The sequence below is a fragment of the Rhizopus microsporus genome, assembly GCF_002708625.1.
Source record: "Rhizopus microsporus ATCC 52813 unplaced genomic scaffold scaffold_4, whole genome shotgun sequence".
In the NCBI taxonomy this organism is placed as follows: Eukaryota; Fungi; Mucoromycota; class Mucoromycetes; order Mucorales; family Rhizopodaceae; genus Rhizopus; species Rhizopus microsporus.
In genome coordinates, this window is record NW_019671919.1 from 807,037 (window position 1) to 828,677 (window position 21,641).

General features: G+C 38.2%; 9 protein-coding genes across 9 annotated transcripts; 1 reads left to right on the forward strand and 8 right to left on the reverse strand.

Annotated features, from left to right (window-relative positions):
* Positions 1-586: 586 nt before the first annotated feature.
* RHIMIDRAFT_276137 (uncharacterized protein) lies at positions 587-1,214 on the reverse strand. The gene has a single exon (XM_023612598.1). It carries the CDS (start codon positions 1,104-1,106, stop codon positions 717-719), a length of 390 nt encoding a protein of 129 aa, XP_023468464.1. The 5' UTR covers positions 1,107-1,214; the 3' UTR covers positions 587-716.
* A 1,236-nt stretch (positions 1,215-2,450) lies between these two features.
* Positions 2,451-3,259, reverse strand: RHIMIDRAFT_276140 (uncharacterized protein). Its single transcript, XM_023612599.1, has one exon. It carries the CDS (start codon positions 3,040-3,042, stop codon positions 2,740-2,742), a length of 303 nt encoding a protein of 100 aa, XP_023468465.1. The 5' UTR covers positions 3,043-3,259; the 3' UTR covers positions 2,451-2,739.
* On the reverse strand, positions 3,260-4,541 carry RHIMIDRAFT_311977 (adenine nucleotide alpha hydrolases-like protein; the record flags this gene model as incomplete). Its single annotated transcript, XM_023614771.1, has 4 exons — positions 3,260-3,769; positions 3,823-3,962; positions 4,021-4,142; positions 4,194-4,541. The coding sequence occupies 4 exons, from the start codon at positions 4,539-4,541 to the stop codon at positions 3,741-3,743; spliced, it is 639 nt and encodes a 212-aa protein (XP_023468466.1). The 3' UTR covers positions 3,260-3,740.
* Positions 4,542-5,814: 1,273 nt separating this feature from the next.
* On the reverse strand, positions 5,815-10,278 carry RHIMIDRAFT_213171 (uncharacterized protein; the record flags this gene model as incomplete). Its single annotated transcript, XM_023607239.1, has 3 exons — positions 9,644-10,278; positions 6,516-9,601; positions 5,815-6,375 (listed from the first exon to the last, which is right to left on the reverse strand). Coding segments are annotated over exons 1-3 (4,158 nt in total), but the record flags the coding sequence as incomplete, so codon positions are not given.
* A 1,706-nt stretch (positions 10,279-11,984) lies between these two features.
* RHIMIDRAFT_311979 (uncharacterized protein) lies at positions 11,985-13,132 on the reverse strand. The gene is made up of 5 exons (XM_023614772.1): positions 13,056-13,132; positions 12,944-13,002; positions 12,736-12,894; positions 12,508-12,677; positions 11,985-12,453 (listed from the first exon to the last, which is right to left on the reverse strand). Exons 1-5 carry the CDS (start codon positions 13,104-13,106, stop codon positions 12,419-12,421), a joined length of 474 nt encoding a protein of 157 aa, XP_023468468.1. The 5' UTR covers positions 13,107-13,132; the 3' UTR covers positions 11,985-12,418.
* A 179-nt stretch (positions 13,133-13,311) lies between these two features.
* Positions 13,312-13,928, reverse strand: RHIMIDRAFT_276142 (uncharacterized protein; the record flags this gene model as incomplete). Its single annotated transcript, XM_023612600.1, has 1 exon — positions 13,312-13,928. One exon carries the CDS (start codon positions 13,926-13,928, stop codon positions 13,635-13,637), a length of 294 nt encoding a protein of 97 aa, XP_023468469.1. The 3' UTR covers positions 13,312-13,634.
* A 1,223-nt stretch (positions 13,929-15,151) lies between these two features.
* Positions 15,152-15,540, forward strand: RHIMIDRAFT_249684 (uncharacterized protein; the record flags this gene model as incomplete). The annotated part of the gene is made up of 2 exons (XM_023610646.1): positions 15,152-15,185; positions 15,248-15,540. 2 exons carry the CDS (start codon positions 15,152-15,154, stop codon positions 15,538-15,540), a joined length of 327 nt encoding a protein of 108 aa, XP_023468470.1.
* Positions 15,541-16,386: 846 nt separating this feature from the next.
* RHIMIDRAFT_276147 (uncharacterized protein) lies at positions 16,387-18,026 on the reverse strand. The gene has a single exon (XM_023612601.1). The coding sequence runs from the start codon at positions 17,949-17,951 to the stop codon at positions 16,809-16,811; it is 1,143 nt and encodes a 380-aa protein (XP_023468471.1). The 5' UTR covers positions 17,952-18,026; the 3' UTR covers positions 16,387-16,808.
* A 509-nt stretch (positions 18,027-18,535) lies between these two features.
* RHIMIDRAFT_276148 (DUF1630-domain-containing protein) lies at positions 18,536-21,487 on the reverse strand. The gene is made up of 12 exons (XM_023612602.1): positions 20,945-21,487; positions 20,828-20,882; positions 20,674-20,771; positions 20,534-20,619; positions 20,343-20,473; positions 20,139-20,277; positions 19,916-20,086; positions 19,681-19,856; positions 19,550-19,631; positions 19,405-19,495; positions 19,250-19,352; positions 18,536-19,197 (listed from the first exon to the last, which is right to left on the reverse strand). Exons 1-12 carry the CDS (start codon positions 21,372-21,374, stop codon positions 18,963-18,965), a joined length of 1,797 nt encoding a protein of 598 aa, XP_023468472.1. The 5' UTR covers positions 21,375-21,487; the 3' UTR covers positions 18,536-18,962.
* Between the last annotated feature and the right edge of the window lie 154 nt (positions 21,488-21,641).

The window sequence follows — 21,641 nt, forward strand, 5'->3', positions numbered from 1 at the left end:
GGATGTATGTTCTTGCATTTTTTTTTTTTTTCGTCTTCGTTAGCACACATATGTTGTCTAGGTAAAAGACCAGCCTGATTCCGGACTTGCGTAATGGTTCCAGGGCGTACTTCATGAGCTTGGAGAAAACCCGAGGCGCCACATTGAGACCAAATGCTAGACTCTTGTATCTGTACACCACGCCTTGATGTAAAAAGGTCAAATAGTCCTTGAAGTTCTCGCGTATCGGTGCTACTACATATGCATCTTTCAAGTCTATTTTGCTCATTTAATCGTTCTTGTCTAATAACTCTCGTAAGACTGGTATTCCCTCCATTTTGAAATGATTGCATTGAATGTACTGGTTCAAGTTCGTGCAATCCAATATCGGCCTGTGTTTGTTTGGTTCTTTCACAGTAAATAATTGCGATAGGAAGCTCTTGCACTGAGACAGGGAATGCTCGATTATGCCTGAATTCAGAAATTTCTTCACTGCTTCGTCCACTGCTACTTGCTCCTTTTCCGTGGACTTCATCGGAGTATATTTCCTGATCGAGGTTTGTGGCTCCACTGAAGTTGATATCCTTGTGTTACTACTGACACAGGCCATGTATGAAATATTTTCCGTTTCCATTGCTCTGAGAAACCTTGGAGACGACCCCCTGATAAGATACCATCGCTTGGCATGGTGTAATGCGCTGTTATCGCGGGAAAAGACGTCGGCGTTGATGGCGGTCTTATTGGGATTGATTGGAGCTTTGGACCTCCGTGTGTAATTGGTCCTTGCTGCGTCCAAAAAAAGATTTGTGGAAGGATCTACGGCCCTTGGTATATCTCTGTTGAGGTCCAAATCTTCTGTTACTGTGGTTGAATGATTGTTGTTGTCGTCCAATTGCATCTTTAAGGATGGACTGTTCGTATCTGGCTTGAAAGGTTCTTTCAATCTCTTCCTTGCCCAAGGTCAAGGCCATGTCACTAGGTTCTTCTTCTAAGTGTGATGCTGTCGGGGAGTCTGAGCCCCTTGATCGCCATTGCCCTAGCTTCACTGTTGGTGGCCTTACTCGTGGCGTAAGAGTAAACCGCGGGTTGTCGGATGCCTTCCATGATGTGAAAGAATTGTTCTTCATTTTCTCCTGATCCAGAAGTTGTTGGCATTCTTCGTAAAGGTCTGTTGCTGCTCTACTCGCACTGATGAGTCGATCAGCTCCTTTGTATACTGCGTTTGTGCTTTGGAGAGCATCCACAGTTTTCCTTTTAAGCTCTCTGTGGAACTCTTTGTTGAAGATCGCACTGTTGGTCCATTCACAACCGTCGTACTTTGAGAGCTTCTTAACAAATTCTTTGATGCTCTTCTGCAAATTGATGGACGAGCTGTTCTCCAGTTCTTCCAAGATTTCGTTTGGAATGTTTGTGAGATCTTCACTTGATCTGTCAAGATTGAGTTCTCTTGACATGTCCTCAATGATTTGTTCGACTTGTTCTCTTGTAAACAATTGTTCAGATTGATCATTGGGCATGTTATTACCACAGTACGCGGCGCGAAAAAGATTTAAAGAAATAGGAACCGAAATTTTTTATATATTATCTGAAAATAAAGCGTGGCACGAAAGAGCCTTTACCACCTCATCGGAACCTGGAACGGAGACAACAATGATTGGGATAAGTATGATTTCCAATTACATTTGAGAAGTTAAAAAATCGAAAGAGCCAGAAAAGAAACGCATATTTGTATATCGAAAATCTTGTCTAGCCCTTGATAAATATTGCGCTTATTTGAAAGAAGAAAAGTCATCCTTAAGCCCTTGTTGAAAAGATCTAGAATAAAAAAATATTAAATAAATTTATGCAAACTGATGGAATATGGAATATGGAATAATGGAATTTGTTGTTTATACATACATCAACTGTTATCCATACGTGTCGAAAAATTAGTACACATCAACTTTGTTGTTATTCCAACATAACATTCCTATCATAAAAAAAGAAAAATTAAACGAACAAACGGGCCTGCAGAGCTCGTCATTCCCACTCCCAGCGGGGGGATGGCACTTGCGTCCACCAGCTCATCGCCAGAAATTTCTCCGGGTAAGGGCAGGGTTGTTGACAAGCACTCCGCTTCATCCTAGAAACCATAGCTGTATGTTCCCACTCCCAGCGGGGGGGTGGCACTTGCGTCCACCAGCTCATCGCCAGAAATTTCTCCGGGTTAGGGCAGGGTATATGAAGCGTGTAACTAAGATGGGCCACTTTTTTTTCGTGTTTAGAGAGCAATTTACCATAAAGCCAATAATTTCAAGAATCCCTGGTAGCATAATTAAAGTTTAGCATTGAAAACAGATAGTTAGTGTAAGAATTGTTACTTACTTTCATAATTATCTTTTAAACAATCTTCTTAAATAATTATACTACATTCCAAGCAGTGGAAAAGATGAAAATGTTTAACTTGCTGCGCACTCTAAAAATGTCATCAGAATATTTTCTAAGCCATATTTATTGCGTCATGAATTCTTAAAAAAAAATGAGAGGTAATACGATTAAATATAATTTGATGTAGTATGCGAATCGTTTTTCTTAGGGGCCATGCCCCAAAACATTTTTTTCGACCTTGAACGTTTAAGGACCACACCTAGGGAGACAGGATTCATCTTAAAATAGTAGGTATGTGGGATGATGTCGTTAAAGATCGCGCCGAAGGATATCTACCATTTCTGTATTAAGCTTTTATGAAATAGATATCCATTTATGAATTTGGATAAATATCTATTTTTTCATACAGTAAAATGTCCAGTTAGCGATATTTTCTTTTGAAATTTTTGATGAATTCATTAACGTTCCTAAAGGCGCCTTCCAAAGGTAAAATGTCACACCCTTGTTCAAAGCATGATGAGAGCTTTCAGCTCTTTGCGTGCTTGTACATCCCAAATGGCTAAGCTTACGCGTAATATACTCTGCCCATTTTTTCTTGCATGAAATCCATTCGTTTTCGAAGTATTCATAAATAACTAAGCCTTTGCTGGCATCGACATAGCTGTTTATATTTCCAGTAGTTGCTTGGAAGGTCATGAACACACTGTTGTACTTTGCTTGATGAAAAGAAAGCCATCAATAAAAAAAGAAGTCGAATATGGCAGCTTTGAGGCTCCAGCACTGGCAGGACAGTGATGTCGTTCGACTTTACATGGGGCGCGAAGTTTGCCTCGAAAAATTCAAGTCGTTGATGGCTGAATCAGGAGTGGAGGTGGAAGATATCGAAGAACCAGAGGAAGTGAAGAAGAAGGCCAACAAACAGAAGAGAAAGATGACCCCGGAGGAGCTATCATTTTTGCTCTCCGGGGTGAAGAAGAAGGACGATGGTGTATCGACGATGCAGTAGTGTTGTGTTTGTCTGTGTTGCTGGTATGGTTGCTGTGGTTGGTGTTTTATGTTTCTCTTTTCTTGAATGCCTTTCCTTTCAAATAAAACCATATCCTTTAATCAAATGTTTACTCAACGAATCCCAGTGTATGTACTTTTGCAAATCAGGCTCCAACAAACTATCAAAGTCTTTCTACCAGTTTCCAAAATTATAGTATTCGAAATTGCTCTACTGTGTTCTCCCTCAGTAAAATAATAAAAAAGTAGCAATAATATAGAGCAGACTCGCAATGTTTTTCATAAAATTACTCATTTTGAATGTCTGTATCATTTTAGTATATTAGGGCTTAAAGATTAAGGATAAAATGATACATAGTTCTATGAATATAAAAATATGGTATTAAAGCTTAAATAGGCTGAGGATAATCAAATTTAGCTACAAGAAATAATGTAAGCAAAATGAGTGAATGTCTTTTTCTCTTTTATTACCTAAAACTTCTGTGAAGGTATCTTGCTTTTTGCGATTCAGTTCTTTACGCGCTTCTATTTCTTTACAACTGAGTTTAATCACTAGCACAGGACAAGGGCAATGCTTTACTAAGTAGTTGGAAACAGATCCTAGAACAGCCCTTTGAAGGATTCAGCACACGTTATCCAATGTCTTTATTTTTTTATTATTATTATTACCTTTTAACAGCACCAAGACCACGAGTTCCTGTCAGCAGATAAACAGGCTTTACCGCACGACAATAGTCGACGATGACTTCCTTTGGATCGCCTCTCAAAATTTCTGAAGATACATTGTGAAACTAGGGTTTCGTTAATGCCTTTTGTGTAGAAAAAAATGTAAATACACTTACACCACGCTTGTTTAACACAGTGACGATTTCCCACATGAATGTGTCTACTGCATTTCTCAAGTAAGCATCTTGAGAATCATCATAATTTGCATTTGTGCCGTAGACTGTAAGCATAGGTGTGAATAGATTATGGTAATCGTTTTGGTTCATAACGTAGAGGATACGGATATCATCATTGGGACGAAGCAGGTCACTATGAATTGATTTTGCTATCATGGCATCTCCATAGTTTGAATAGTCATAAGCAATAGCAACAACTCGAGACTCTTGGCCATCAAAAGTCTTTGAGGGAGAAGGGAAGAATGTGGTAGGCAATCGAGTAAGAGGTGGTAAGTTATCAAGATCCATAATGTAATAATAAAATATGCAGAGAACATAATGGTCTGATAACTTTATTTATATGGCACAATGGATAATTATTTTAGGCCAGCTTAATCGGTGAAACCCGGTTTGAGCCTATTGCTGGCATCTGAATCACCTGTTATGCGATTAAAAAAAAATAATAATAATATATTCCTTAACTATGAAACATCACTCAACGAAACTTTCTCTCGTGTTTAGAAAAATAGTATGAGTCAGGAAAAGAAGCTGAACTTGTATAATAATCGCAACATAAACTGTCCTGGGCCCACTTGTACCGGGAGATATTATGCAACTTTCATTATGCACATACACAGACGAATTCTTGGATTTGGTTTTCTGTGTCTCTATTAGGATACATGCTACATGTATTACTTTACAGAACTCTTGTAAAAAAATGATGCTTCAAATAAGAAAAAGCAGACGGCTCAGCTAATTATTCATGAGCATGAATTACAGCCGTTGGCTATAGGCGCAAAATAAATCATATTCGTAATCATCACGCTGTTTACCCTTTCAGTCATTGTAGGGCCAATTCTGCAAAATAAGTTATTTGATGGTTTCAAAATGCATTCATTAGGATTAATAAAATAAAAAAAAAGCCTTTATTAATAATTAATCATAAGGTGTAGGTAAAATATATTTTAAAGTTAGAATGGCCATACAAATTCTTTAGCTACAGGAGATGAACCTGAGTTAGAAGTGCCTGAGGAGGGAGTGCTGTTCGTATCGGAAGGCTTGTTATCGTTTGAAGCTGCTTCCACTGTTGCTGCTGGTGTTGTTGCCTGAGGTGTAGTATTGGAAGAAGTGGTTGGCTCAACCTTTGTCGTAGTGGCATTAGGAGAAGCAGCGGTTGTAGTTGTTGAAGAAGGCTCTACTGTCGTTTCTGGTGTAGCAGTCATAGTTACAGCTGGTGTTGCAGCAGTAGTTGTGGGCAATACGGTAGAAGTAGCAGAAGAAATGCCAGAGGAAGGAGCAGCAGAACTTAGCATGGAATTAACCATGGCTTGAATTTCGGCGCTGGCTGGTCTATTTACTACAGGGACAGACTTTTGCTCGTAATGCATCCCACCCTTGAAGCCTTCGCCAACGACGACAGTAACATTTTGTATAAGATCAACCTTCTTTTGGTCTTCGGGAAGCATTATAAAACTGAGACCCACACCCAAACTGGCAAGCTTCATTGTAACAGGGTTTTCGCTAATAGCAGTTCCTTTGGGAGGGACAGTGACAGCAGGATTAAACGCACCCTGGATGGTGCCAAGTAGTTGATATTTACCAGTTTTGTCTGTAAAGTAAGCCAAGGTATCAACAGCAGCAACTGTATAAACGGTATCAAGAGGATTATAGAATTTGACCCAAATGTTAACTGAAGTTAAACCAGCAAGTTGCATTTGACTTTCAACCACAAGAGAAGGGGGAATGCCAACCATATTTGTCTTGAGTTGAACCTTTGAAAGACCTGGCTGAAGTGGGATAATATCGGTAGATTTTTCGGTACCCTTGACAGTTAATGCAGTCGTTTGTCCAGTTAGGTAGTTGGTGAGAGCCCTTGACAAAGAAAGAAGATCCGTACCAGTCATTTTCATATTAGCTTTCATCTCGTTGCGACCAGGGAGGATAGTTGGCTTGGATAAAGTAACCGAGCCAATGGAAGAACCAGTGGCATCCATGACAACATCAAAGGTAAGATCATTAGTTGTAATTGTGATGTTGGAGGGATTGTTTAAGGCAATAACGAGTTCAACTGCGATATACGTAGGATAGCCACCAACAACCTTTAAGGATAGAATTTCTGAGGTACCGCCAAAGCCAGCAAATCCTAATCAATCCTAGTTAGTATGAAATATATTAAAGTTATATACTGTATTTGCTTACCATTCAATGAAGTCTCGACATTAAATGGAATGTTATTCAGATGAATAGGACCAATAGCAGTATTAGCCACTGAATTGACTACACCAGCTAAACCAAAACCAACTTTGGGAAGTAACGTAAGGCCGCCCACAAACTTAGTGAATGTAGCTTCGGCTCCAGAGTAAACCTTAAATGGAACATCGCTAAATCCAGCATGAACCACGTTATCTGGTGTTGATGTCGCAGGCACATTAGGCACGTCCAAGTTGGCAACCTTTTGTCCTTCAGAGGTAGCGTCCACCTTCATGTTCATTGAGGAGATACCAAGTGGGAAAGCAAAAGGGCTATTGATTTTAGCTACAACATCCTTAGAACCGGCAGGAGCTGCAAAAGGATTCTTTGTAAAGTCCATTTGAAGATCGTTCATGTTGACAGAGGTTATGAGATTAGGCTTTGTTGTAGGTCGAGGAAGAACAACATTTTTAATCTCCAAAGTCTTGAAAGCAGTCGAAAGCCAAGACACAGGACCATTAGGGCCAGAGGCAGAGACACCCTTGACAGTCAAGATAGAGTCTTTTTCACTCAGATAGTTCATAAACACTTCAGTGACAGCAGCGAGGCCCTTTTCTGAATCTTGTTTGACAAGCTCTCCTTCCATGTTCATGCCGTTGCTGCCTTTAGGAGGAAAGACAGCTGCTCCAACAGATCTGAGAGGACCAAGTTTGATATCTTTATAGTAGCTGTCGAAAGCTACGCTTGCAAAATTGAAACCAACTTGACTGGGATTGGAGATTACAGAGTCGACAGTAATAACGATTCCATTATTATTGGCATTGTTTCTAGGAAGATCAAATTTGTTGATCTTGACTGCATCCTTGAAGCCGTTGGCGCCAGAAAGAGTGACAAACTTGTGCATTTTAATCTTTCCAAAAGTAAAGCCCAAGGCGTTAACATTAACATCATCGCTAGTAATCTCCCATTCAAAGTTTCCATTGTTGATCATGTAGGTAGCAAAGGCGGTCATACTTCCGGAATCAGCAATACTAAACTCGCCATTGACATCAAAAGTAGCACCAGAACCAGGCTTAGCTTCGATTGTAGGCATGGATACGTGGCCAAGAACCTTCCCTTGCCATGACACAGTCAAGGGGGTAGGAAAACTAATAGAAGCAGCCATAGGGCCAGTCTTGGTAATTGAGCCTTTCATCTGGACCTTGAAGCTAGACTCGGTAGGCTCGGACATGATGATGGAATCAAAAGCGAGAACAGATGCATCGACAATTTGCTGAACAATCTTTTGACCAACAATAGGAATTAGAGAAGTAACCGTAGAATCAGTTGAGGTTTGAACAGCAGATTGTGAGAAAGTAAGAGTGTTGTCATATTGTCCAATCTTCAGAGAAGAAGCGAGTGTAAGGTCGACCTTCAAGATCTTCATGGCATCCATGACAAAACTGGAGATGTTAAAGCCGTTGAATAACTCTGGGTCAGCAGAAACTTGTTCTTGGCCGTCAATACTGAAGCCGCCAACGGTCAGCAAGGCGTCTAAGGGACGAGTATTCAAGTTGGCATTGACGGCAAGTGTACGAAGTAATAGAGCAACAGCTCCAGGCTCGATATTCATTTGCATAGAGAGGTCACCAGATTGGACAGTGGATTTACCAGGGATAACAATAGGGTTATTGCTAATGTCTTGGTCGATATTTCCAACAGGCATGCCGTTATAAGTAACAGCTGAAGTCACCTTAGTAATGGTCATGCCAGCGCTAAAAGGATTGGCAATAGAAACCTTGACATTGACCATTCCATCATTAGCAGCATTAGGAGGTACAACAAGTGAGGATCCCTGGATGAGAGCAACCTTCAGACCAGGAAGTTGAGAGGAGAGTGAAATAACGCTAAGACCTTCAGCCAAGGACACTATTGAGCTAGAGTTTGCGTTGCCTTGTATCTCAACTGTGTTGTCTTGACCCATCACAAAGTTGCTCAAGAGCGATTGACCAGTTTGGGATGATTTGGGGTCAAACTGAGCAGCAGCCAAGATAGTATTGGCACCACGATTCAAGGTGAGATTACGAAGGATGACTTTACCAAGTTGAGTAGAAGCTGCAATCATGTCAAAGGAAGCATCTCCTGTAGCAATGCTGAAGTCAGAGGGATTATTAATGGTAACGTTGATGGCCAATTCCAAGTAGTCGCTTTGACCGCCAGTAACATCCAAGGAGTTGATCACAGTTGCTGAAGAGTTCAAGAATTCTAAGCCGTGAATGCTAGTAGGAAGTTCAAAGTTGATGCCAGAAAGGACAAGAGGACCAATGGTTGTGTTGACCTTTGTGGTTGCGTTACCAGCGACAACAAAAGTGTAATTTCCAGAGGAGGTCAGGCCAAAGGTATACTCGTTGAAAGTACTCTCCTTTCCAGGGATACCAGCAATAGAACCTTGAGGAATGGCAAATTGAAGCTTGCCAGAGCTTTGGTCACTTGTGGAAGGCACATAGGGAACATTGAGCACAGCAAAAGGTTCAAAGGTACCAGACTTGTTCAAGCCAAGAGTGATATTCTGGGTTACTTCAGTAATATTCAAGGCAAACCCAAATGGCATGGAGTATCCAGCGGTAACAGCAGGAGCACGAAGACTAGGCGAGTAAGGAGCATTGCTCTGGAAAGCAAGGTCTAAATAACCCATATTAACAGCGTTCATGATCTTTAAGGGCTTATCAGCTCCAAGAGCCACATGAAGGACGACAGATCGAAGACCCTCAGAGAGCCAAGTGATGGAGTCTTTACCATTAGGAGCCGCAGAAACACCAGTAGCGGTAGTATTGGAGACTAGACCAGCAATGTAGTTTGAGAAGAGTTTGCCGACCTTTTCTTGAGCAACAGGGTCATTTGCTTGTGATTTAAGTGTCCCTTTCAAGACGATATCGTTATCGCCCTTTTGAAGTATCACATTGTCAGCTTTGACAATACCAAGGTCGACACCATCATAACTGACGTCCATTTCGATATGGCCAAGTTGTACACCAATTGGAGAAGGACTTGTAAGTACAGTGCCAAGTTCAAGCAAGATACCGCCTGTAGGAGCATCACCAGGAAGCTGGAATGAGTTGATTCTAACCTGAGGGAACCCATTCATGCCTTCAAGCGTGATATCTTTTTTCATGCTGACTTCAGCCGTTCTATTAAGAATGCTTTAGATATTGAACAAATTTTGAGTTCTCTATTGATGTTACCTCGAAAGAGCTGTGATACGAGCTTTTCCATCCAAAGTCCAGGTGAACTTTTCATTAGCTAGCATGTATTTTGAAAAGGAAGAAAAGGCAGCAACATCAGCAATCTTGAAAAGTGTGACAGTATCAATCGAACCGTGTCCTCCACTGATATGAGTATCTGGAAGAGTAATGGTACCCAGCACGGTATTATTGAATAGTACTTGCACGTCGTTATTGAATTGGATATTTGCACTGAATGGGCCAGTGTTCTTGAGATCCGTTACCATGTGCATATAGAACGTTGAATTGGGGTCAGCACCAGCAACGGGCTGCAAGCTAGAGCCAGGTGGAGGCTCAAACGTAATTTGAGCTGCGTTAACCTCAATTCGAGATTGGTTCATGGTATGCTGAGCGATCTTTGGGAAGGCAACAAAAAGAACCAAGAGGATGACGACCACGACGACAATGACAGTAATAACAGAGCAGATGATCCAGTACTTTTTGTTCTTGTAAAATGGTTTCTTCTGAGGCATTGCAGGCTTTTCATAATACTGCTCAAAGTCAGCATCTGTATTTCTTGCTGCCACATCTTGATATGTCTCGTGTGTTGTATACTCGTGAACATAATTTTGATTTTCATCAAGGGCTAAATGCTGCCCACTATTAGTGCTATTAGGCATTAAATTATAACAAGCAAGTGATTGTAAATGATTGACGTTAAGTAAAAAGAGATTATCAAAAAAGAATGGAGAGCAAAGAGATGCTTTTCAAGTAAAGTCTTCAGAAGAAAAATTTATAAATCATATTGTTTTCTAGATCCGCTGTTCAATGGTTATTTGTAATACGATGTTCCAATCTCCATGACCACCAATGTAACCTTCTCCATGTTTTCAAGTAGTACAAGTATATGCTCACTTTTTTTTTGTAGAATTCGTTGCTTTGACTGTTCCCATGTGAAATACCCATGACAACTATTTATATACTGATAAAGTAAAATGAAAGGTTGGTAGGACAGTTTATGACAACAGTGAAAGCACTAAAAAGCAACTTATTAATTGAGCAGGTTCTGATTAAGTACGTTGGCCCATTCGGTCTTGCCTTAAGGTAGCAAGGGTGGCCCTTTTATTCTTCTTTAAATCCCGCTTTATTCCACATGATAAGTGGAGATATATATTCAGTATATTTCTGAAAGCTTTTTTTTACGGAATTCAATTGGTGTACAATCGATAATGTCGTGTTAGATTGCCTTAAAAGAGGTGAGTAAACAGTTTATTACCGCGCATAAAAGCTTAAAAAGTGTATTTACGACGAATTTAAGTATGGACTCAAGCATTACGATTACCATTAGGCGTTTATATCGCTCTTTTGTTCAAAAGCAAGCACTGTAGCAGACAAGCTTTTTGAGTTGGTGTAACCAAGTGTTTACGTAAGCACAATGTCTAAATTCTAATACACCAAGACTAAGCTATTACATAGATTAACAAGCGGTACAAGGAAAAGAAAGAGTAATGAATACAAGTTGGTCCTGAAGAACGCCATTACTGTAACAAATTCTATTCTCCTGTCAGGCAGATATAGCATCCTAAAGGCTTTACACAATCCATAATCGATAAATATGGCGTTACTTTATATTTTGTTCTATTATACCTTAATAAGCTTCTTAGAATAATTCTGATTTACTGCATACATCTTTGTCAGCATGTTTTCAAAATAAATAAAAAAAATAAGAATCATTCTATGCTATATTTACTATTAAAAAAGAAGGCCGCGTGACTCATATTCGTTGCTATTGACAGTAATCAAAAAGTAACAAGTGTGTTGAGCAAAGCTGTAATTTTATCCTGTGCCTGGGAAAGCGCGTTTCAGGACAATGAAAGACAACGCAAATTACTAAAAATAGTTGTATTTCACACCATTGAGGCCCTAAAGTACGGAGATTCTTCCTTTTTTGTAACACACATTACAAGCGATTGTCTGGTATTCAGTTCTATTGGTTACTTTGACATAGCATGAAATTACCCTTCAACTCTAAAGTGGAGTGTCGATTGGAACATCTCTATTTTGAAAGTCCCAAGCTCTGACTTCAGTGGTAAATTCAATTGTCTTTCACTTTTATTAAAGCAACGACTGATAATCGATACTGTAAAGAGATACGCCCTGTTTCAAATAGATTATGCGGCACCTGCGTATAATTGTGTCTTCCTTAAACAAATATCCAATTGATAATCTTTAAGAAATCAGATGGCAACATCGTTAGAGTAAATCAATTCGATAGATTATAGACTTGCTTATCACATGTAATAACATAATATACAAGATTGATAGAAGATTAGGAAATCAAAGCAAAAATTATCATACTGTTCACGCGACACCAAGTAATATGATTACAAGTGTTGATCTACAAATCATTCAATATAACAAGTAAAGGAACAATATGCTTCTTATTTTACTGTAAGGCTGACTTTAGAGATTGTAGCTATCAAGTATATAAACCCATTACAGAAATAGATGCACAAACATGTAAATGGCAAAAATTCAGGACAGGATAACAAATACATTACTTGGCTATCGTTATGCATCACATCGCTCTCGATTTCATGTTTGGAAAAGATATTAAGTTGCTATCTTTCACCTAAGAAAAGGCCACAAACATACTTATGATGCCCAATATACGGTAATGTTCAGTATGGTTTTTTCCTTCTAATCTTTCTAAACTCCAACACATAAAAAGGCAAATCGTCATAATGTTTCATACAAAAGCGCTTTTTATTCTTAGTGTAATGTATCTGTTTATATCTACGTGGTAATGACTCTCATAGGGAAGTATGAGCCTATAAAAAGAAATATATGTCAGGTACATTGATAACGACTAAACTATATCTTACCATCGTTGGGTGGGACGAAATCCTCAGAAGCCTTCCAGTGAACTTTACGGCCAAAGTTGGGAGTAGGAGCAGGCTTGCTGGCAGAATAAAGTTGACGAGAGTTCAAAACTTCGACAAGAGGTTTAACCTCTGGAGTTGTTGCAATGTCAGTGGCTAATTCTGGGGTAAGGCTGCATGTGAAGATCATGTAAATACAATGTTGAAAATATCATGTGTATGTTCTATTACCTTGGTTTGACAGGTGCTCCCTCAAGAAGACCAGCAACTTCCTTTTGAGTGTATACAGCTAAGCGAGGGTAGTTTCTACGAGTGTCACGTTGGAAATAATAGTTGTTGCTGATGTTGGATGCTTTTGTTTTAGGATAAACATATTTTTCAGGTCGAGAACTGTACAAATGTTAACTTCTATTGATTACTTTAAACATTACAACATTACCCAACTGCAGGTGTACGGAATTTGCCAACGACGGGCATACCGTCTGTTGATAAAGGGTTCTAGCCGATGTAAATGAGAATCTTTGAATTGAAAAGTTGTTTCGAGATCTTACGACAGAGAAATATTTTTTAACCCAAGACCAAGTCTTTGAATTCCAAGACATAATGTAACAATTACTGAAGCAAGCAAGGAAAAGTTGAACAAGTTCAGGCTGGCTGATAATATTTTTTCTAGCCTGAAGTCGGACAATGAAATACATGATGACGCAATTATAGTTGAGGGCAATCCCCGCATCCCCTTATACCCTCGCTACTTAAGGGAACCTTAAAATTTAAATTGAAGGAATATAAATCACGTCTTTATTTTATCGTCTTTGGGTTAAAAAATTTTGGTTTGTTGCATTGTTTCTTCTAGTATTATTTTCGTCAATTGCAAATAGTATCATCTCTGATCCCAAACTTATATTTGCTATTTGCTCATCTGTTACTCGGTATGGATTTTCTATAAGAGTGATAAGTAGCAAGAAGATTAGCCATCTCAGCTGTTAGATTATCTTGAGACGTAGAAGAATTTTCTGTAACAACAACTCTGTTTTCAGCAGCATTGTTAATAGCATCAACTTGAACAACCGAGTCTACTTGCTCAAATGATGCGATATTCCCTTATAAATGAAAGTAGATTTTTGTACGAGTTATCTACAAATACGTACACCTTGCAATTTATCTTTAAGAGTTATTCCAGCATGTAAACGATTGAGCAGATACATATGCTTACAAGCAATGTTATTGTACCTAAAATTGTTACAGGTGCAGCTCTTCATTTCATTTTCCATTACAGTGATTTCGTGCTGAAGTTCTACATTGCTGAACGACTGGACTAGGTAAACTCCAGGTGTGCCATTTTCTGTAATCATATCAGGAATACACTCCAGGTTGATTTGATCGGTTTTTATTTGCCTCGCCCTTCTTCTTTCTTCAGAGGCCATCCTACCAACGTTTAGCATCAACTTTTGTATATTTTGGAGATAATCCTCTTCAACATCATTCACTAGTATGGATATCAGCCTGTCTACTCTCCGGCTCTGCTTTCTTTTTAAGTATGTCGTTTTCAGCTGATTGTGCTAGCTTTCAATATAATTGCTGGTCTCCATATTGGTATAGATAGCGGGCTGATATGCTCTTGCTCAGGGCTTGAAATTGTCATTGTTGAAATATGAAATGCAAAGATAAGACACCAGCTGCGTATACGACCCAAAGTCAAGAAGAAATGGTTGCAGCTTTCTATTAAATTCTGATGCATTTCTTTCTTACATTAGCGACTTCAAACTTGTGATGGCTTTTTTGCGTTCAGTTGAATCTTGATGGGTATCGCCTGTCTTGATATATTTTTGCCATCCAGGCACGAGCGACGTGAAAGAGGCACCATTGTATTCGAGGTTCTGGGTACACGGCCTGAATAGCATTTAGCTCAACGCTGGAGACATCAATCGTTATTTTCTGGACGTCTACATGACCTTGGCTTTTTACAAAAAATAGAAATTCAATAATAGGTCTTGCAGAATGGTTCGTCGTAAAACAGAAAGCAACTGGACAGCCTGTGCTTGTAAATGAATGTCTAACAACGATAGTATATAAAAGGCAACGGTCAATATTGGTAGTCTTATGGGTTACATCTAAGCAGAAGTAAGACGACTTTAGGAAAAGGCTCTTCTGTCATGGGGACATAAATCCAAAGGTGTAGCTGCTGTTAGAACTATCACCAATGTAGGCACTGTAACCCTTGGATTTAAGCTCGCCAATTCAAATTTTGATGGACCCATGTTGGTCATTATAACGCTAATATACGTTCTCTTGTATACGCTTGTACTGGTTGTAAACTAATTCAGGATCTATCAGTTGATCACGGTAAGTAATCTCACAAATTGATGAAGCGTTGGAATGGTGATCAACAATGATACGGAAATGATCATGAGCATATTTCATTAATTCACGCTGAACAGACAAGCGTACGTCTCGACACGTAAATCCTTCTTGAAGTTTCTGAAAGATGTATCTTTTTGTTCCCTCTGAAACAGGCAACTATTGAAAGTCTTCCTTGCTGCCAATAGGACCATGGTTATGATCATTAATAAATGTAAAAATTACTTCTTCCAGTTTGGACTTATAGCAAATAACTTTCATGGTAGCAGGACTGTCCGATCATATCAATATGAATATTAACAGCACGAAAAAGAGAAAACACAGTAAGTTAAATATGAAAAGTGCCTGCAATTAAACGTTGCTTGAACTACACTGTTCCGAATAGATGAAGAAGAAGATTGCAACAGCAATAAGGGTTCTGATAATGACTATCATCCTGGTGTGGATAACTTTTCGCAGCTGGAACCATCACCAAAGGCTGGTATTCAATTGGAGGAGGAATTTAATTCATTTTGCAAAGATGAGACAGACCACACTTATCAAACCGAGGATCCCAGCAATTATGCTGAAACATTGACAAGAAAATATATATTGACACTACAGGAGGTGGATATACGTGAAACTAATAACAAAGAACTCTTATATGACAACAGCATCTCAATTTATGACAGATTGTAAGTTTCTTTGAATTCGTTAACTGACAGCATTTGTTCATATTTTTATATAAACATACACTATTTCCAGAAAGAGTGTATATCCTTCATTGCCACCTCCACCACCTGACTTAGGGCGAAAGTTTTCCAATGGCTTCCACCACCTCCTCTCTCCTCTTAACTTCTTGCGACCCAGTCCTTGTTTCATATCCGTCTTACTCGTTTTCCTTCGCTTCTTTTCTTCCGTTTTTCCCTTTGATCTCAAAAGGGTTTTTAGATTCTATGTACTTTCTGATCTAGCCCGGGCGGGACGAAATTATATAGTTTCAATGCACCCATAGTGGTCTTTTTATTTTCTTCAATAAAAATAACTGTTTAATCGTATATCCTTGATTTATGTTGGATGATCTAGAAGGTTGTAAAATTAAAGAGTGGCAAATGGTATAGTAAAATCAGGGATTCTTAAATATTATATCTTCGTTAACCTTAGGTATTTACTGATAGAAGTTGATGAAATATCAAGTATATTATCCACCTACTGCAACTACACTTGGTCAATTACACTTAAATACACTTATTTGCAATTTAGCGGACACAATTATTGAGAACAAACAGATGCCAGGGTAGCAAGAGCCCAAAAGAATTTGTTATTTTTGGTATAATATTTAACGGATTCAATATTGAACTTCACGTTATGGCTTTCGACTTTGAAAACACCTCCCCCTTATCAATTCTGTGAAATTGAATTACTTGAAACCACTTGTGAAGGCTATAATAAAAAAGTCGTATATGTGTATCTTTTTAAACAAGATGACAGACTGACAGCATTTTATATGTATTCATCATACTTGCCTAAAGAGGGATACTAGGCTTTTTTTTTTTTTTAAAAAAAAAAGTCGTCAGTTACTCTCTATGCCATAGATAAGCCTTTCTTTCTCTTGTCTATTTTCCTTTGACAAATGTATCATCCAAGTTGAGACAGTAAAAGTATTTATCCATCTTGTTCTTCTAAAGTCACATTCATGGCAAGTGCAAATATTTAGAAAAAAGGTGTTATGTTTGCATAATATCGGCAACTTTCATTACTGCTTATTGGCAAGCACTGACATCATTTACTTATCATTCAGGGAGAACCAAGTGCATTTCCGTACAAGAATGATCATTACGGGATAAAAAGAATACTATATTAAAAAGCTACAAGAACAAAGAAAGGGAGGGAAGAGAGGGATATATTTAAATGATATACATTAGTTGTACACACATACACAAACACAAAAACATTTGTATAAAACCTTATGTAGTTGTTTTTGTAGTTGTTGGAATCCAGCCATCAAAAAACCCACTGTCAATTTCTCTTGAGTTTTTATCTTCATTCGAGGAGTCGTCTTCTTCGGTAACTATGCATTCTTCATCTTCAAAAGGGTTTTGATAAGTCGGTTTTGTCATTTCTTTGTTTTGTTCTACAAGTCTCTTTAATCTGTGACGTAAGGATTTATCCTCTTCTAGTTCGATATGTGGTTCAAATGCATCCAGTAACCCAGCTCTTAAGCTGTGAAATACATACATGGCATCTTTTTCGGCATGACCTAACTTTGACTCGCTTTCTAGACACTGCTCGATGATGAGTCTTGCTTGGTTCACAGTTTTGTTATCTTCGAGTGTATAGTTTGGTAAACTGCCGTACTGTTGTAATCTCTCTGCTTCAAATGCATCTTCTAAAAGTGTTTTTCTACGTCTTGATCGTTTATGCTCTAATGCATATCGGACAGCAAAGTGGGCTTCCATACCGCCGACTCGATAGAGCTCTTGACCATCACCGATAGTTGCTAAATCCGCTTCAATTCTATTTAAAAACTGTCGCCGACATTCTGAATCTGAAGGTAGGACAAACAAGATATAATTCAAGGTGTATAATCTATGAGTGACCAGTCTCCAAAAGCTATCTACTGTAGGCTTTTTGGTATAATTATCAAGTGATGTTCGAAGTGCAGGTTCATCCATTGATGCATGTGATCCTAAGGATGCTTTTACGGGTGTGCTTTGAGACGGTTGGACAGCAATCGGTGTTGATGTACGTAATGTGGGTGAGCTAAAACGAATAGGGTTAATGTCCAAACTCTGTTTTAAGCGGGAAGCCATAAAGAGTGCTCGGTGTTGACAACGTTTATCATTAAAAAAGAAGCTATCAAAGACATCATCATATTGGGTATTTTTTGCTTCCTTTGAAATAACATTTAATGCTTCTGTAAAACTCTTTGCTGATACAGGTAATACAGTTGATTGATATATTTCAGGAGTGCTCAGGTTATTATTGTAGTAAATAGGATGTTCCACTGACTGGTTTTGATCCTTTTGCTCTTCTTCTTCGGATCTTTTTTTGTTGAAGGATAATTTGACTGATTTCATTCTTGATATTTTTGAAGTAAACGTAGGCATTAGGAGTGTTGATAGTATGTTATTATGGACAAAGATAAGAAAACAAAGAAAGGGAAAAAGAAAAAAGAAAAAGGAAGCAAGGATAAATAAAAGAGGAAAATAAATAAATATTTTTGTAATGATGGAAACCTGCCAAATGAGGAGAGGATTCAGAAATCCAGACACGTTCTTTTGTGTCCCTTCTGCGGTAATTGAATGATACAGAGTTTTAAATCTTATTGGACGAATTCATTTTGTTAGCGATCATTATCATTATTATTAGACCCTTTTCAAAAGAGACAGATATCAAGCTTATTGAATAAACATGATTCTCATAGTTAAACATAAAATTAGCCTCTTTCGCTTTTCGAAGAGAAATAAATGGAGCAAATCTCGTATAGTTGCTGAAATGGAGGTGGAAGATCTGATACTACGCTCTCTGAGCCACGCATTTTTATTCGTAGTTTGAAACTAATAATAATAAAATACTGTTTTCTTTACTCTATGTTCCTTTCATAGCTTTCTAAACGCATCGTTTTATTTTTCTGGACTTGTAGATAGGGCTACTTTCGCTGCTTGAGGAATCTTGGAAACCAAGAGATATACTCTTAGTCTGCACCAGTGATAATTATTCGGAATTAGCATATTTGACGTGTAGATCAGCGACTTCATCGTATAATGGCTTTTTTAATAGGAAATTTTCTGAAGCTTGGAACTCGAGTATCGCCAGTGATAGTAAAATCATTCAAAGGATTTGAAATTTACTAGGCTGTTTATTACAAATGAAATAAATCTTAAAGCAACATGTATGATATATGCATGACATGGTAATACATTGTTCTATCATCGCAGTAATCCCGATCAAACCCTCCTAAAAGATCAAAGGCTTTTGTGCATAGTTTTATATTTCTTTCTTTTTTTTTTATAGAATTATTTATATAATAAGGGTATTTACAATCATTATACATCAAGTAAGTAGTAGTTGTTACCGTCGTAGTTATAGCAACAGTAGTCTAGGGGAATATACACACGCTATATTCTTTTCATTTTATTCATTTCTATCTCTGCCTTTGCTGTTCTTTGTTGTAGCCAAGTAGCAAAATTACCGCACTTTAAAAACTGTGAATAAAGTTCCTTGGTTGGATCTATGGTTGATGTGCGAGTTTTAAAGGTTGATTTGAAAGGTAGCTGTGGCCCATGCGCTTTTAGTGATTTCATGAATTGATCTGTTTGAAATGGCCTTAACCTCAGAGGTTCATTGCTTGATCTATTTAGATGACACATGAATATGATATACAATAGATCAATGTTCACCTTACATGTTGACAGGAATTAATGTACTAAAATATCTATTTAAAGGCACAAGAAACTTTTCTGTCAGATCCACAAAATGCCTTCTTAGTATGTTATTTAACACCCAATCTATTTAGGTCATTAGCTATATATTTACATACTAGCTGATTCATCATATTACCAGGTGGATATCCTCTGACAGATGCTTCAGTCAGCATCTTGATAAGTGTTCTATCTTTAGAAATAACCGCTTTTCTTTTTGATGTGACACCCTATGACATCAAGATGAATTGTCTGTTATCTCACTAGTCAATTCCCTTTAATACCTGAACGAAGTTGTAGAGTACGTTAGATTTAGAACCAAGCCCTGGTTTAGTCGTATGAGGTTTAAGTGTACCATCTGGTTTCCTAAAGACTACTATTAAAAAAAATCTTTCTTTACTTGAATTATCTATACCTCAGTTGCTGACGTCCAACTCTAACAATGTTTGGCCAATGTTCAACTGCGGTGTTAAAAAAGGGGTTGGTTACGCCGATAACAAGGCTTGACAGAGGCTTATTCTTGTTAACAAAGCACTTGAAATCAGAATCTTGTATGGTAAAGTAAGGTCTATAGTCTCCACAATAAGGAATCTATGAAACATGTATAAATGAGCGAATTCATCATGGCTGTCATAACCATCTAAACATACGGGATTAATGATATCTACTAAGGATACAACAGCTTCACTACAGACACTAGGCTCAGTAGCAATAACGACGATAGGTTCTGCCAGCAACATCAACTCCCACAGTAGCCACAAATCTTTCAAAATATCTTTAAAGTGGTAATATAATCCGCCTACAGGAAGCGATGCCATGATCTATTGATGGTCCATTTAGATCATTATATATATATAGATATATAAACATTACCTGCAAATCAGGCTGTAACCTGTTCATATCAAACGGCGTAGTTTCCAGTAGCTGTGGCTTTAGTGAGGTGGGTAGTTCAACTTGTAATATTCGTCCCATAAATGGGAGTTCGAGTGCCTTTCCGTCTTCTGGTGAGCCCCTATGAGCTAATTGAGTTGCCGTTCTCTTTCTCTTTCTTTTTTTTTTTATTGTGTATATACTTACCATTGTGCAATATTCATACAAGCGGCTTCTAGCATAGGCTGACCTGTATCAAAAAAGGCTGGTCCTAATATGGACACAATTCTTGAAAATAACCCCACAAAAGGATGTTGTGAAAGCAGGACGAGAGATTTCTTTCTAAGCATATGAGTATTCCTCTCCCACACATAATATTCCTTCGTGCCACAACATACCTGAAAATATCCACGTCTGATACTAGAATCCTTTTTTTGTCTAAAAAATATATATCCATAAAGAAATCCCGCCTCAGCCGTTGGTCCTGATGATACAAATTAGTCTTTGGGTTTATAAAGAGATTTACAATAACAAAAACCTGAAACTGCAAACTTAGATGTGCTAGCCTTAACGCGAATACTAAAGATTTGATCTCCTACTTCGAAAACATTGGAATCTGGAAATGCAGAAAAGCAGCTATACGTGATATCATTAAACAACACTAATCCCCCTTCTTTTTCTTTTTCCCTTACATATTTTTTTGCTCTTCTAGGCTTAGATCCATTGGAGGATAGACATAGTCCAAGGCTATGATGTTTCAATATCATCTATCACCAAAAAAAAAAAACAAACAAGCAAATATAGCTTACCTTGTCCAATTTCCAGATCAAAGTTAACAATGCAAAATCCAACCATCCATTTTCGAAAGTGGAGTAGATCAGCTGGATCCATTTTCATGTATTTTTCGTCATTTTCGGTAATATCTTGGCCAAGCATGCTGACTCTTTTTGGTGGAGAATGCGAGACGGAAGGAGAAGGAGTATTTGTGAAGAGGTGAGCATCATCCTTTGCCACAAGGTTGGGCTGAGAAGAAGAGGACAATGGCCGTAAAAAGGAAGTAGAGCACTGTTTACGTAATGGGAAATTAAAATCACTCATATCTGCTTCTATGTATTTGCGAGTTATTTGAAAAGAGTCGGATAAAGGTGATCCCCTTGGTTCCAGAATAGCAGACGTGCCCTCGTCAACACTGAGATGCTTTAAAGCGGCATCTATGCTTTTGCTATAGTCTTCATTCATTGAATGTCGTCAAAGCTAACACTTTCCCTATTGTACTTGTTTGTCGACAGAATAAAAATAAATAAAAAACAAGAAAGAAAGAAATAAAATAATGAAAACGACTTCTGTAGCTTTCAAAATGAACGGAAAAGGAAAAAGCAGAGCGTAGATTAAATCACATGCTTGAGCCAATTATATTTTATGAAATTGTGCTGTTTTCACCATCGACTCTTTTAATAGAAGAACGAACAAAGAGAGAGCAGAGAGAACAGAGGATGAAGAGATCTG